Source organism: Anomaloglossus baeobatrachus, chromosome 8, assembly GCF_048569485.1.
Source record: "Anomaloglossus baeobatrachus isolate aAnoBae1 chromosome 8, aAnoBae1.hap1, whole genome shotgun sequence".
Classification (NCBI taxonomy): domain Eukaryota; kingdom Metazoa; phylum Chordata; class Amphibia; order Anura; family Aromobatidae; genus Anomaloglossus; species Anomaloglossus baeobatrachus.
Window position 1 is genome coordinate 127,849,387 of NC_134360.1, and position 16,542 is coordinate 127,865,928.

General features: G+C 48.8%; 1 protein-coding gene across 1 annotated transcript in view; it reads right to left on the reverse strand.

The window, feature by feature from the left end:
* Nucleotides 1–16,542, reverse strand: part of LOC142250045 (L-selectin-like) — a 286,541-nt gene that overhangs the window by 217,687 nt on the left and 52,312 nt on the right. Inside the window, exon 2 of the mRNA XM_075322105.1 lies at nt 9,641–9,719. Within this exon, the coding sequence (XP_075178220.1) occupies nt 9,641–9,719 (79 nt within the window). The remainder of the gene's footprint in view (nt 1–9,640; nt 9,720–16,542) is intronic.

A 16,542-nucleotide genomic window follows, 5' to 3' on the forward strand; every position in this document is an offset into this window, starting at 1 on the left:
AGCGCCGCTCGAGTCCCCGGATCCGGCCCACCGCTCGAGCCACCGAGCAGCAAGCAGCAGCCGGACCCGAGCCGCGAGCGAGCGGTCGAGCAGCGCACCCCACCCCCGCGACATAAGGAACACACGGACACACCTAAGTACGGAACGGACATATGTTCCGTTCCAAAATACTTACGTGTGTCCAAACCATTATGAATTCATATGTCCACGTGTGTACGTGCCTCCGGTACGTGAAAAAATTGGCAAATATATACCGGAGGTGTGACAGAGGCCTCAAGCTGGAATACTGGGTGTCCCTAAAAAGCAAAGTGAGAAAAAGTCTTCAGCCAAGATTAGATGGTCCAGTCCAGCTTCTCCTAACCACAGCAACTTTGGTGAAGCTTTAGGGGAAACCCATTTGGATGCACAACAGCCGCCGTAAAAATTCACAGCACCAACAATGTAAAGGCTACTTTACATGCTGCGACATCGCTAGCGATCTCATTAGCGATGTAAAATTCTAGATAGCAAGTGCGATCTTTCGAAATCGCACATAGGTTATTTTACGCATGTGCGATCACGAAAGATCGCACTTGCGCTCTAGAATTTCACATCGCTAATGAGATCTCTAGCGATGTCGTAGCATGTAAAGTACCCTTAAGGGTCTAAACACACCATAGTGCTGGACTATTTCACATAGAACCTTATGGGAAATCTCCAGATAGGGACTGATATATGGGAAATAGCCAAAATAAGGGATTGATAGTTACAGGAACACAATGCAAACAAAAACTCATGGTGGGAGAAACATTTTCTATCCTGAACCAGCCACATAGTTCAAGGGTTTAAGTAGATGACTCTCAGGGATAACATACCTGTATGTACCTAGCATGGTCTAAGTGTTTGGTATCTGAAGGTGTAAAAGTACTACTCTATGTTATACAGAAGGTAATCAGGTTCATGTGAAAAGGAAATCCTATCAAAGAACCCCTGGTGGTATATTACGGACTTAAGAGAAGAAAATATCCATTAGTGTTGTGATACAGTTATGTGCATTCAGGTAGGGAACTGAGGTGAAACAGGTAGGAAAGTCCCACGGGCACGCATCATGCGCTACTATATACCTTCTGATATACCCATAATTGGTCAAAAAGGGGGAAATGTAAGACAACAGAATCCATTTTTGTTTTGGTAGAATTTATCTAGTAATTTAAAGAAAACAACCTCCAGGATTTTGCTATGAAGTTTAGGCAGTACCATACTGGCAGTGAGATGCTGTATCAAAGCATAACTTTTGTTGAAAAATCAGATGCTTGGTGGCTGATATATCTTTAATCATACTTGCAGAAATGCACTGCACTTTGATTAACATGTGTGTGCCGCCCCCACGCCAGCAGCCGTGCTGCTCGGATCTGGATCTGCGGTATGGCTCGAGGGACTCTACTGGACCCGGGGGTCACGCGGACACTTCGAATAAAAAGGGGACGTATTTGTACGGGTGTCGTTGAAAACTGTCTGTGACGCCACCCACGGTGTGTGGTGAGATGTAGCACCACCGCTTCTGCTGTGGGACTCCCGGGGGCGATGGGCTGGCAGCTGGATGTTAACCCCTCTGTGGGTAAAGATGGATGCCCCGGGGCCCAATGCCTCTGTGCAGGGGATGATAACGGCAGGGGCCGGCGCACCCGGTCAAACCAGAAATGTTACTCACAGTTGAATAAATCACACAAGTCCTTTGGTAAACCATGGTGATGGTGGTCGGCTGCCGCAGACGGGTGTATCTGGTCCCACACCCGGGCCGATAGTCAATGCCCCTTTCCTCTGCACATTCTGTTTTCTGTGGTGGACTTCCCGGTGTGTAACGCAGGAGTCCACTCCTGGTCCTTTGGTTGGGAGCCGTGCCCGTCACACGCTGACCCATGGGATGTACTGGGCCCTGGCGGATGCCCTATCCCTCTCTGTGGGTGGTTGTCTACTTTTCCGGACCTAAAATCCTGCCCTCAATTGGTTAATTAGCTAGGCTGTTGGTGCCGGTCCTGGCTTCAGGGTAAAAAGTTCCTTACCCGGCAGTCTATCTCAAGGGCCCCAAGTCCGGGGATCCCTGGCCTGGAGGGTAGTCACCAGTTTCAGTAGTGACTGGGCCTAAGCCGACTCCACCGCAGGTCCTTCCTCCAATCAGCCTCTCCAGAGACCACATGGTGTGTAACAAGAAGGTGGATGGGGGTATTTACAAGACCCAAAAGTTTTTGGGTTGGCCTGCCAGTTCTCGGCCATGGTCCATATAAAACTGAAGAACTGTGAACTGTCAACGGGGTCTAACTGGGGTAAGCGGGAACCGCTACCTTAATCCTCATCTTCCGGGCTTGGAGATGGCGGAGAGGGGTAGGGGTACAACTACTCACCAGCGGCCGCCCACCTCCTGACATCGAGGGCGAACCACCCCCTTTCTCCACAGTGCCGGGTATAAGAGACCAGCTCTCCGGGCTCCAGGTCTCGATCCGGGTGGCCTGTAGGCAGATGAGGGGCCACGTCTCTCCGGGATACAAAAATCTCGGCCTCCAGGCCCGGCTCGAAAATAAAGCCCCATCCCTTCTGGAGGTTAAAATGCCGGACCTGTCCTTGGTACGTCGGACCCCGCACTCGGAAAGTTGCCTGTCGGAGGTTTTCTTTCTCCCGGTAGGTGCGGGCTAGTACTTCCACCTTCCTCTTCTCCCAGACCGCGATCTCTGTCCTCAGCTGTTGCAGCAGCCACTCCCAATACGGGGCACTGGTTCCGTGCTCCACTTCCGCCTGCTCAGGGGCTTGGATCAGCCAGACGCCCTCGCTACCGGCTACGACCGGCCTCACGTGAAGTGGCGGGCTCCGCTGATCCGTGGCCTGCTCTGCCACCCTGCAGGTACATCCTGGCTGCACTTCAGCTGGGACTGGGTACTGGGTAGCGGCCGGCGTCTTTGCTGATGCCGACTTCCGGTTGGGTGTCGACTTTGTTGTGGCCGGGCGGATTGCCGGGGCCGACGTCATCAAGTGCGCCGCCGTCATCAAGTGCGCCGCCGTCTTTGGGACCGGGGGTGATGTCATATCGGGTGCGGCCGGACTCGAGGCCGGAGGGGATTTCTTCCGGGTCTTGGTCTGGCACGGGGCTGGCACGGGTGCCGGAGCGGTGGTGTGCCCATGGCCCGAGGACTCCGAGGCCGGGTCCTCGCAAACAGATGGAATGGGTATTGCTGCCGTGGCTTGGGGCAGCGGACCGAGCGTGGCGCCAGCTACAGGTACGGGCAGCGAGGGTGGTGACGTGGCGGACGAAGGCAGACCGAGCTCCTCAGCCTGGTGGCGCAGTCTATAAACGTGGCTTGCTAGTTTCGCTTTCAGCCTCAGGGTCCTCCTTCCGGCCATGTTCCCAGGGGGCGGGGCTTCAACTTTGCGCCCTTTCTCAGGGAAGAAAACGCTGGCTTGTCGTTTTTCGTGCCTAAAAATGGCGGCATAATGGCGATTTCTCAAAATGTTGCAGCGGAACACCGCTGACTGTCAAGAACAAGGCACGCTTTCACCAGGTAAGTGAATGGGTAAGTATCCTGTTCGTGATGCCAAGTTTCGAGGTGTGCCGCCCTCACGCCAGCAGCCGTGCTGCTCGGATCCAGATCTACGGTATGTCTCGAGGGACTCTACCGGACCTGGGGATCACGTGGACACTTCGAATAAAAAGGGGATGTATTTGTACGGGTGTCATTGAAAACTGTCTGAGATGCCACCCACGGTGTGTGGTGAGATGTAGCACCAACCACTGCTGCTGTGGGACTCCCGGGGGCGATGGGCTGGCAGCTGGATGTTAACCCCTCTGTGGGTAGGGATGGATGCCCCGGGGCCCAATGTCTCTGTGCAGGGGATGATAACGGCAGGGGCCGGCGCACCCGGTCAGACCGGAAATGTTACTCACAGTTGAATAAATCACACAAGTCCTTTGGTAAACCATGGTGATGGTGGTCGGCTGCCGCAGACGGGTGTATCTGGTCCCACACCCGGGCCGATAGTCAATGCCCCTTTCCTCTGCACATTCTGTTTTCTGTGGTGGACTTCCCGGTGTGTAACGCAGGAGTCCGCTCCTGGTCCTTTGGTTGGGAGCCGTGCCCGTCACACGCTGACCCATGGGATGTACTGGGCCCTGGCGGATGCCCTATCCCTCTCTGTGGGTGGTTGTCTACTTTTCCGGACCTAAAATCCTGCCCTCAATTGGTTAATTAGCTAGGCTGTTGGTGCCACTCCTGGCTTCAGGGTCCAAGTACCCCCTTTTGTGCACGGTTTTCAGGTCGGTTCTACGGTGTCGGTACTGGCGGGCTACAACCCTGCCCCGGTCCACTTCGGATCTCCGGCAGCCATCTCCCCGTCTCCTGCTGGCACTGACCACTGTCTGCCACCTAACCAATGTGTCAAGGCTCCGACCCTGGTACCTGTCAGCTTCACCTCCTAACTTAACTCCTCACTCCTCCAACTCCAAACTTAACTAACTGTTTTCTCGACCCGGGACGCTCCGGACCCCTAGGTGGGCGTTTTCCTTCTGCCTGGTCCTGCCCACTGGTGTGTCTTTCCTTCCCTGAGGGGGTGTCTAGGGTTTTGTCAGCTGGTTTAACCCTGTGTGGGAGCGGTGTTATGCGGGGGCCTGTTCTGTTGGACTACCTGGTTTTGCCAGGGCGTCACATTCCCCCTTGGTTTAATACAGACCGTCTGCGGGCTGGCCGACCACCACCATTTATTTAACCGGAACTGCAAAAAGTAGAAAAAGACAGAATAACAAGTATACTAACAGTGTACAATTTCTTCCCTTACGAAAGGCACATATCTTGAACGTTGCATAACTCAACGGGACAGAAGGGACCACCTTCTTGCTGTGCCCTCACCCAAAACAACCTGTTCCCTGGTGCCACCGCTAAACACTGGTGCACACCCCTTTGCCCAAGTCCAGGAACGGGTCCTGGTAACGCCCACATGGCCCTGGTAAAAAGTTCCTTACCCGGCAGTCTATCTCAAGGGCCCCAAGTCCGGGGATCCCTGGCCTGGAGGGTAGTCACCAGTTTCAGTAGTGACTGGGCCTAAGCCGACTCCACCGCAGGTCCTTCCTCCAATCAGCCTCTCCAGAGACCACATGGTGTGTAACAAGAAGGTGGATGGGGGTATTTACAAGACCCAAAAGTTTTTGGGTTGGCCTGCCAGTTCTCGGCCATGGTCCATATAAAACTGAAGAACTGTGAACTGTCAACGGGGTCTAACTGGGGTAGCCGGGAACCGCTACCTTAATCCTCATCTTCCGGGCTTGGAGATGGCGGAGAGGGGTAGGGGTACAACTACTCACCAGCGGCCGCCCACCTCCTGACATCGAGGGCGAACCACCCCCTTTCTCCACAGTGTCGGGTATAAGAGACCAGCTCTCCGGGCTCCAGGTCTTGATCCGGGTGGCCTGTAGGCAGATGAGGGGCCACGTCTCTCCGGGATACAAAAATCTCGGCCTCCAGGCCCGGCTCGAAAATAAAGCCCCATCCCTTCTGGAGGTTAAAATGCCGGACCTGTCCTTGGTACGTCGGACCCCGCACTCGGAAAGTTGCCTGTCGGAGGTTTTCTTTCTCCCGGTAGGTGCGGGCTAGTACTTCCACCTTCCTCTTCTCCCGGACCGCGACCTCTGTCCTCAGCTGTTGCAGCAGCCACTCCCAATACGGGGCACTGGTTCCGTGCTCCGCTTCCGCCTGCTCAGGGGCTTGGATCAGCCGGACGCCCTCGCTACCGGCTACGACCGGCCTCACGTGAAGTGGCGGGCTCCGCTGATCCGTGGCCTGCTCTGCCACCCTGCAGGTACATCCTAGCTGCACTTCAGCTGGGACTGGGTACTGGGGAGCGGCCGGCGTCTTTGCTGATGCCGACTTCCGGTTGGGTGTCGACTTTGTTGTGGCCGGGCGGATTGCCGGGGCCGACGTCATCAAGTGCGCCGCCGTCATCAAGTGCGCCGCCGTTTTTGGGACCGGGGGTGATGTCATATCGGGTGCGGCCGGACTCGAGGCCGGAGGGGATTTCTTCCGGGTCTTGGTCTGGCACGGGGCTGGCACGGGTGCCGGAGCGGTGGTGTGCCCATGGCCCGAGGACTCCGAGGCCGGGTCCTCGCAAACAGATGGAATGGGTATTGCTGCCATGGCTTGGGGCAGCGGACCGAGCATGGCGCCAGCTACAGGTACGGGCAGCGAGGGAGGTGACGTGGCGGACGGAGGCAGACCGAGCTCCTCAGCCTGGTGGCGCAGTCTATAAACGTGGCTTGCTAGTTTCGCTTTCAGCCTCAGGGTCCTCCTTCCGGCCATGTTCCCAGGGGGCGGGGCTTCAACTTTGCACCCTTTCTCAGGGAAGAAAACGCTGGGTTGTCGTTTTTCATGCCTAAAAATGGTGGCATAATGGCGATTTCTCAAAATTTTGCAGCGGAACACCGCTGACTGTCAAGAACAAGGCACGCTTTCACCAGGTTAGTGAATGGGTAAGTATCCTGTTCGTGACGCCAAGTTTCGAGGTGTGCCGCCCTCACGCCAGCAGCTGTGCTGCTCGGATCCAGATCTGCGGTATGTCTCGAGGGACTCTACCGGACCCGGGGATCACGTGGACACTTCGAATAAAAAGGGGATGTATTTGTACGGGTGTCATTGAAAACTGTCTGTGATGCCACCCACGGTGTGTGGTGAGATGTAGCACCAACCACTGCTGCTGTGGGACTCCTGGGGGCGATGGGCTGGCAGCTGGATGTTAACCCCTCCGTGAGCAGGGATGGATGCCCCAGGGCCCAATGTCTCTGTGCAGGGGATGATAACGGCAGGGGCCGGCGCACCCGGTCAGACCGGGAATGTTACTCACAGTTCAATAAATCACAGAAGTCCTTTGGTAAACCAAGGTAATGGTGGCCAGCTGCCACAGACGGGTGTATCTGGTCCCACACCTGGGCCGGTGGTCAATGCCCCTTTCCTCTGCACTTTGTGTTTTCTGTGGTGGACTTCCCGGTGTGTAACACAGGAGTCCACTCCCGGTCCTTTGGTTGGGAGCCGTGCCCGTCAGACGCTGACGCGTGGGATCTACCAGGCCCTGGCTGATGCCCTATCCCTCTCTGTGGGTGGTTGTCTACTTTTCGGGACTTAAGTTGGGACAGGACGTAAAATCCTGCCCTCAATTGGTTAATTAGCTAGGCTGTTGGTGCCGGTCCTGGCTTCAGGGTCCAAGTACACCCTTTTTTGCACGGTTTCCAGGTCGGTTCTACGGTGTCGGTACCGGCGGGCTACAACCCTGCCCCGGTCCACCTCGGATCTCCGGCAGTCGTCTCCCCGTCTCCTGCTGGCGCTGACCACTGTCTGCCACCTAGCCAATCTGTAAGGGCTCCGACCCTGGCACCTATCAGCTTCACCTTCAAACTTAGCTCCTCACTCCTCCAACTCCAAACTTAACTCCTCCCTCCTCCAACTCCAAACTTAACTATTTGTTTTTCCGCTCCAGGCTCTCCAGCCCCTAGGTGGGTGTTTTCTTTCCACCTGGTCCCGCCCACTGGTGTGTCTGTCCTTCCATGAGGGGGTGACTAGGGTTTTGTCGGCTGGTTTAACGCTGTGTGGGAGCAGTGTTATGCGGGTGCCTGTTCTGTGTGACTACCTGGTTTTGCCAGGGCGTCACATGTGCATTGGGGACGGTCCTTTTGGGTCAGGTGCTCGGTGTATAGTCCTCCTCCTAAGTCTTGTATTTCATGACACCTTTTCTTTATTTAAATATTGCGCCAAACCACCATTGCTGCTGTTAGCGTGCAATATGAGGGGCTGCTGATAAGTATTTGGCTTTACCAAGAAAGAAACGAGATAGAATGATAAAACTTTACATTTATTCCACATACTCTCCACTGATGTTAACACACTTCTTACATCGGAATTCCAAGTTCAGTAAGTCTAGCAAAAAGAAGGATTTTGGTTGTGCCTCAAACCAGGCATCTGTAGCAGCCGGCGGCATCAGAAATGATGTGAAATTTGGTACCCTTGAGGTGTTTTTTCAGGTCTGTAAACAGATGATAGTTGGAGGGAGCTAGATCTGGTGAATAAGGTGCGTGGTCAACTAGCTGGAAGCCCAGCTCTGCCAGTTTTGCCGTGGTCGCTTCTACAGTGTGAGCCGATGCATTGTCTTGCAGGAACAAGATTCCTTTGGACAGCTTGCCGCACCATTTGGTCTTCAGAGTTGCCTTCAATTGCTCCAAAAGTTCAATGTAATACCTTGCATTGATGGTGGAGCACTTTTGAAGGCAGTCCACTAGCAGCACGCCCTCCTTATCCCAGAACACAGATGTCATCACCTTAGTGCCTGATTTTTGGGCGAGGAGAACCACTGTGCTTCTACTCTTTTGATTGCTCCTTGTTTTCAGGGTCATACAAATAAATACAGGTCTCATCCATAGCGACCAGTTGATCCAGAAAGTTCTTATCAGTCTGGAAACGCTGGCAAATGGACTGGGAAGTTTTCACTCGCAAGCTTCTGTGATCTGTTGTCAAACATTTGGGTACCCACTTTACAGATAGCTTCCTCATGTCCAAATGTTCATGGATAATGACACAAACACGCTCATGGGAAATCCCCATGATGTCTGCTATTGCTTTAGATATAATTCGTCGATTCTCCAGTATGAGGTTGTGCACAGCATCGACTATCTCCATAACAACAACCACTCTCGGTCATCCAGAACGCTCCTCATCATTGGTGCTGAAGTGGCCCGTTTAAAATTTGGCAACCCAGTTCTTAACTGTGGAATATGAAGGGCATTGATCCCCAATGTCTGTGACATATCAACATGAATATCCTTCGCGGACTTTTACTTGCAAGAACAAGAATTTTATCACTCCTCTGCTCTCAGTTACTGGGAATTTCGCATTAGACGCCACCATTTTGTTTTCCCGCGTGCGTAGAACATTGTTGCCATAAACAACAAATACAACATTTTGAAAACATATATTAGACACATAAGGCTTTCATGTGATGTAACATTCGTTACCATAGAAACAAAGAAAGGTCACAAAACCAAAGACTATACAGCAACCACTTGACAACAAGATGCAGGAGGAGGAATATATACCGAGGACCTGACCCACAAAGCCCGCCCCTGACACACACATCATTTAAAGTGCAGTGCATTTCTGCAATTCTGATTAAAGATATTTCAGCAACCCGGCATCCAATCTTTTAACTAAAGGTATGCTAGATTCAGCATCCTAGTGCCAGTATGTCACTGCCTTTACTTCATAAAGCAAAAAACTGGTGTTTGGTTCACTTTAACTCTGACATCATGGTGATCAAATAACACTGAATGAGTGAAGTTTCACATTTCTATTCATGCCCTTACTGCACTTATTGGTGCATAGTTCAGTGGTAACTTGTCCTTTCTCTGTGACCATAAATAAACTGGTCACATGTGCTAATAAAGTAGAATTGAGTACACCATACCAAGTTGTGTGTGCTGTATTGATTTCCCAAGCACTCGTAAAATAAATTTTATTTGGGATTCAGGAGGTATAGATGGAGTGTATTTCTCTCACACTGGTAACTATTTTATTGTCTATTACAATGTCGTATATTCTTACACAATAAACTAAAATCTTAATAACATGTAAATGACACTTACCATGGCAAAGCAGTAAAAATGTAAATATTCTACCCCTTCGCCAAGCACATACTTGTTGCTGACTTTGACTTTTTAAATTCTGTAAAACAAGTAAAATGCATTTATAAGTTTAGAGCAAAACATTACTATGCAATTAAAAAAGATTTATTCTTCTTGTAACATTCAGTTATCCTTGCAAATTTTTTTAGGCACAAAAAGAAACCGGAAATTATACACTGCTTTGTTATTATCAAGAATTAAGAGCTAGACTTTAGAACTGATACATGGACTATAGGAATCAGCTGTCAGAAGATGACTCGTTGACTTCTTTGGAAGAAAATAATTTTTGCAATAAGGTTCCATTAAATATATGTAACTGTTTAACGATTCAACTTTCTAAGTAGGACTGAGTGGACATTTGCCGGGTTCAGCCGGACTTTTGTTAACAGTTCAGGTCAGTACTCAAACTTGACTCAAACTTGATCCCAGACCCCAACCGCCATATAAGCCAATGGGGACCCCAAACATTTGGGCTGTAAAATAGTCTTAGTAAAGCCTGGGAGCCTGTAAAAGGAAGCAAAATGGGGGTACTGTCACATTTGCCCACCAAATAAATGTGGATGGAGAATACATTAAAAATTTAAAAAATCGGAGTCTGGTCCACCTATTTTTGATAACCAGCCATTGTAAAACAGACAGCTATGGGCTGCAGCCTTTAGCTGTCTGCTTTACCTTGACTGGTTATCAAAAATAGTGGGTGTCGCATACCATTTTTTAACAATTATTTGTTTATAAATAAATAATTGCAAAAAATGGCGTGGGGTCTCTCCTATGTTTGATAATCAGCCAAAGTAGAGCAGACAGCTAGGGGCTGATACTATCAGACTGGAAAGGTCCATGGTTATTTGTCACTTCCCAGCCTAAAAATAGCAGCCCACAGCTGCTCCAGAAGTGGCACATCTATTAGATGTGCCAATTCTGGTGCTTTACACAGCTCTTTCTGATTGCCCTGGTGTGGTGGAATTGGGGTAATATTTTTGGGGTTGATGTCAGCTGTGAATTGGCAGCTGGCATCAAGCCCAGGGGTTAGTAATGGGAAGGTGTGTATGTGACACCCCTATTACTAATCCAGTAAGTGTAAAGAAAAAAAATACACATGAGAAAATAGCTTATTTGAATAAAGACTCCCCAAAACTCCCTCTTTCACCAATTTATTGATTGTAAAAAATGCTCGAAACTCCGATGTAACGTCTATTGAATCTTATGGAGCCTCATTCTCAGAAATTTCATGCCTGCCATTAACCACAAGTGATCTATGAAGCCTCATTATCAAAATGTTATGAGAACGAGGCTCCATAGGTCACTCATGGTCTGCACCAAAAGGTGTAAACAGCAGTAGATAGGAAAACCATAGTTCTGACTGATCATAACTTTATTGGCGATGCAAAGAAGAAAGGGTCAATATCACTTGTTTTAATGAAATAGTTAAGATAGAAAAGTATTGTTAGTGTTTCCCTGCATTTCACACATTTAGCTTTACAGTACGTATATTATGTACACTCTCTGCAAATCACACATATACACAACACTTTTGCAATCACGGTACATGCACATTCAACTCTGCTGCATATACAAACACACAGCTTTGCTACACACACTCTGCTACATATTCAAGTACACACGCACAGCTCTACTACACACACACAACTCTCTTACAGACACACAGGTTTGCTACACACATTACTTTATATAATTTTATTTACAAGGTGTCAATATATTCCACTGCATTTTACAATTCAGATGGTACATAAACAATATTAGACATTGCAGACAGAGATGAGTGAACCTTTCAAAGTTCAGGTCGCCAATCTCTACCGAGCTTACCTGTGTTCACCAAACTGTTTGGCAAACTTACGGAGCTCATTGAATTCAAAGGGAGACAAAACTTGTGTTGTAAAATGGTGTAGGGGCTGTAAAACAAAGAAAATAAAGCAGGACATACTTACCGAGTCTCCATAGAGGCTGTAGTTGGTAAAACTCATAAAGTGTTGAGTAGCCCACCTGACTTAGGTTTCTGGTGTCATTTTTAGGATGCACTGTGCATCTCACTCATCTATATGATGGACGGGCTCCCAATGCAAGCCTTATTAGTGTGCATGTCCTATGCTAAACAGCCACCCCTCCCCTTTAGTGTAGAGGTTTGAGTGGCTGTATCATGAGCATCGTGCACCTGGGCTGCAGCCATCTTTATGAGGAGGGTTTGCCACATTATGTGTGTGTACATCATCTGAATTAGCTCCTATGGTCTGTTTGGTTTTTGGGGGGTTTTTGGGGTTTTTTTTTCGTCTGTAATTGGTCCTGCGGCTGTAACTGCTTCCACGGGTGTATTTCCAGGGCTGCTGATTATCACTCATCCAAATTCATTGCTTTCCCCACACACTGTTGTCTCTGAATGGCTGCAGTCAGACCCCCTTGACAGCGTCTGTGATTGGTTGGAATCACAGACCGTGTCTGCGGGTCTGTTGTGTAATAAAATAAATGAATAAATTGTCATAGGGTCCCCCATATATTGATATCAGCAAACATAAAGGACAAGGCTACAGGCTGCAGCGCCCAGCTGGGCGCTTATCTTTGCTGTGTATCAAAAAAAGAGGAACCGCATACTTTTTTTAAAAAAAAATTTAAATAAATAATTTTAAAAAGCCGGCATGCGGTCCCCCCAAATTTTTATATGCAGCCAAGATAAAATACAACAGCTGGGGGCTGGTATTCTTAGGCTGAGGAGGCCAATGGGGAAGGCCTAAAAGTAGCAGCCTGCAGCCACCCAGGATTGCCGCATCCATTAGATTGCCAGCAGGGGTAGATTGCTTGCAGGAATATGGTCCAAGAATTTCAGCATGAAATATGCACCTTCTGGTAGAAAACTGCACCGAAACACCATGAAAACCATTTTTGTGCATTTTTTGCCAAGATGAAGATGAAATTTGTCTGAGTGAGAAGGTCAGATGTAGCATTTCTGACTATTTCTGCTCTGCTACATCTGACCGTATCTTTCAGATGTAGCAGAGCTGTGACAGTCCGATATAGTAAAGCAAAAACAGTCAGATGTAAGAGAGAAAGATTTATAGACAGAAAACTAGCCCGGGAATTATTCAGCTCCAAAAGAGTCCAACTGAGTGAGGAGTCTTCAGCTGGAAAAATCCCTGGCTCCATTGTGGCGGATCTAATCATTGAAATAAGCTGCTTCACTGTTACCCGACGGCACACGTGTGTCATGTCTGGGGATCTGGGATCAGAACATCTCAATGCTTAACGGACTGCAGATCCTCTGTGGAGTCCACTTGACTGGAGTGGATTTACTTTCATTTGATGCTAAAGAGGTTATGGACCTGGCTGAGATTACTCATAGCCTTCTAAAAAACCCAAGGAGTGCTATTTTTGTGTCTTTCTCCACCGAATTGTTTTACCTTCCTAGTGTTGTTTTCTAGCAGTAGTAAGACTACTGTCACGCTGGCCTTAAAACTAGTTGGGGTGAATTCAGGGCTAGTGAAGGCTAAGCTCATGACGGCGTATGGGGGGGAAGGAACCTTCTAAGGATGTTAAGGAGTGCAGGAATCAGACTCAAGTTAGTGTTATTAGGTGTACCCCCTTCCCTCTCCCTATTTCCAGGTCCTCCTGTTGTATTTCTTCCCTGGTTTTCCCTTTGTGTTGCACCGCTCGCTGGGTGTCCTCCCACAAGCAGTGTGACCATGTAACCGGCCCACATATCTTCTGGATCTTATAATGTATCTCGTCGAGACCCTTGCATAACAGATGCGACGTTTGTCTTTCGAACTGACAGCCCTGTGAGCTAGATTTTTACGGCAACATCAGCAAACCGCAGGTCTGACAGTCAGCCATGCTGAACCTCTTGCCAAGGTGATTCTCCTGGAAAGGTTTTCTGAGGAGGGCAGGAAACGTTTGTAGTTTTTTGCAAAGTTTGCAAGCTCTATTCTAAACTTCATCCCCACTCTTCTGGTAGTGAGGAACAACAGGTAGGGATTGTTACCTCCCTCTTTCAAGGAGATCCTCAATCCTGGGATTTCTCACTTCCATCCGACTCACAGTTGATGTGGATGGTGGATGGGTTTTTTGTGGTTCTAGGCCTCGTTTATGATGAACCTGACCATGTCTCCCTTGCTGAATCTAAGCTTCGGAAAGAAAGAAAGGAAGATAATCCAGCTCTTGAACATGCAATTTTCTTCTCGAACATTCCGAATGAATTGTATTACAAACAGATTCATAGCATATGAGTAGTGTGTCCATCAATGCATTTCAAGTGCATATGGCTCTCTTAGTCATGATGACTAATTGTGCCATGTGCACTTGAAACATGTTGATGGTCACGCTACTAGTGTTATTGATCTGTTTATAATGCAATTCATTTGAAATATTAAATAGAAAATTGCATGTTTAAGAGCTGGATTCTTTTCCTTCCTTTCTTTGAATTTTGGCGGTGGTAAGGCTGAATTCTGTGCCTCATGATGATTCAGGATAACCAAGGCGGAGAACTAGTTTATACATGTTATTTCCTGAGCTATGTAAGCTTCAGCAGGGGGACCAGAAAGCAGAAGAGTTCCATAGAAGGGCCACTAACACCAGATGAAATGACCCTGCTCTTGGTAGTCATTTTTGTCAGGGTTTGTCTAAAAGACTAAAAAACCCCTGGTACTGTATGAAACTCCTTGGAGTCATTGGAGGCTGCTATGGCCCTGGCCATATGGATCGATAGATGCCTCAGGGATAGACCTACAATGACTCCACCTCCAGTAACTATCCCTAGGGCTTTCGTTCTCCCAGAGAGCTTTAATGAACCCATGCAGTTAGGAGGGGCCTCGTTTCAGTCTGGATCTCTAGCGATTCAGCTTAAGACGTTAGGATAAGGGGTGTTTCTTCTATGATTGAAGGGGTCTTTTTTAGAGGGTTTGTCCGTCTGTACCTAAGCAAAGGAAACCGTTGGAAAACTTCTGCTACTAGGATGTGTGGAGGATTACAACCTAGGAGTACATATTTCCACTGCATGTACATCCCAGTTTATCTCACCTGCTGAAATGGTTTTTAGTACAAAAAGTGAGATAATTTCTGTTTTTTTGGATAGTGGGGCAGGAGCCAATATAAGGGATTCTCAGTTTGCTTGGACCCATGGTCTCTCCTGTAGTGTGCTGGTCCATCCACATATATGCTACTTACTCTGCACCTCTCGATCAGGGAAGTTTTACTTAAGTAGTGCATATTGTTAACCTTTGCATAGGGGCTCTTCACAAGTAACTCCTTTCCTGATATGTCTTGAAAGGTCTTCCTACTCCCATTCTATTGGGTTTCCCCTAGATGGTGATGCATAATCCTGTGGTTGATTGGAACTCCTGTAAATTATCTGTACCTTCTCCACTAAAACCAAACACTCTTGTCTGTCCAATTGTTTGAATATATTTTCAAAAAAGGAGTGTCATGAACTGTCTCCCCATCGTGCATAAGAGTTATAACACTATGATATTGGCAACAGAGAACTTTTAGCCATTGTTTGCTTTTGAGGAGAGATGTAACTTTTTTGAGGGGGCAGTTCATCCTGTAACAGTGATTACTAGTGATGAGCGAGTATGCTTGTTACTACTCGGTACTCGCACAAGTATCACTGTACTCGGGCTACTCGGCGGGGACCGAGTAATCTCGCGATACTCGTGCTGTACTCGTGGTCTTCATCCCTGCATGTTGGCGCTCTTTTGAGAGCCAGCCCTCATGCAGGGATTGGCTGGCAGACCATTGCAATGCCACAGCCCTGTTAGTTGTGGAATTGCAGTGATTGGCCGGCCCACACAGTGTGACCGAGCCTTTATACCGGCGGGCGCGCTGTGCTCTGCACACAGCCATCCAGACAGTCAGTGCAGGGAGAGTGTTGCTGCTTCAGGGAAAGGTTTGCGGCCCTTTATAGTTATTTCCGTAGCAGGGCTGCAAACAGTGTGACCAGAAGTCCTTCTCAGGACTATTGTAGTTGTATACAGGCAGGCAGGGTAAAGCCAGGTCGGAGTACAGGAGAAGAGTCCTTCTCAGGACTATTGTTGCTGTATACAGGCAGGGCAGGCAGGGTATAGCCAGGTCGGAATACAGGCTAGTGACCAGAAGAGTCCTTCTCAGGACTATTGTTGCTGTATACAGGCAGGCAGGCAGGCAGGGTATATAGCCATTCCTAGTGGTGACCGTATACCAGCCTTCATCATATCTGGGGCTGGTGTACACAATCTAAAACAGTCCTGACAGTGTCAGACTTCTCACTAATTGTCGCTCCTAAAAACCTGTTACGTTCTTATTGCGTCCGTGCTTGCATTTAAAAACCGCACGTGTGTGGCAGTCGGTGGCAGCGTACAGGTGCACTTGTGTGCGTTTTTCACAAACTAGTATATAACGCACAAGTCTAGTGAATAATACACGTCAGCAGTGTCTGATAGTGTCAAACCTCTCAGTAATTGTCGCTCCTAAAACCTGTTCGGTTCTTATTGCGTCCGTGCTTGCATTTAAAAACCGCACGTGTGTGGCAGTCGGTGGCAGCGTACAGGTGCACTTGTGTGCGTTTTTCACAAACTAGTATATAACGCACAAGTCTAGTGAATAATACACGTCAGCAGTGTCTGATAGTGTCAAACTTCTCAGTAATTGTCGCTCCTAAAAACCTGTTAGGTTCTTATTGCGTCCGTGCTTGCATTTAAAAACCGCACGTGTGTGGCAGTCGGTGGCAGCGTACAGGTGCACTTGTGTGCGTTTTACACAAACTAGTATATAACGCACAAGTCTAGTGAATAATACATGTCAGCACAGCATTGCAATATGCGCAAGGGCGTTGGCAACGAACAAGGAAGTGGACGTGATGGTGGTGCAGGCAGAGGCCGAGG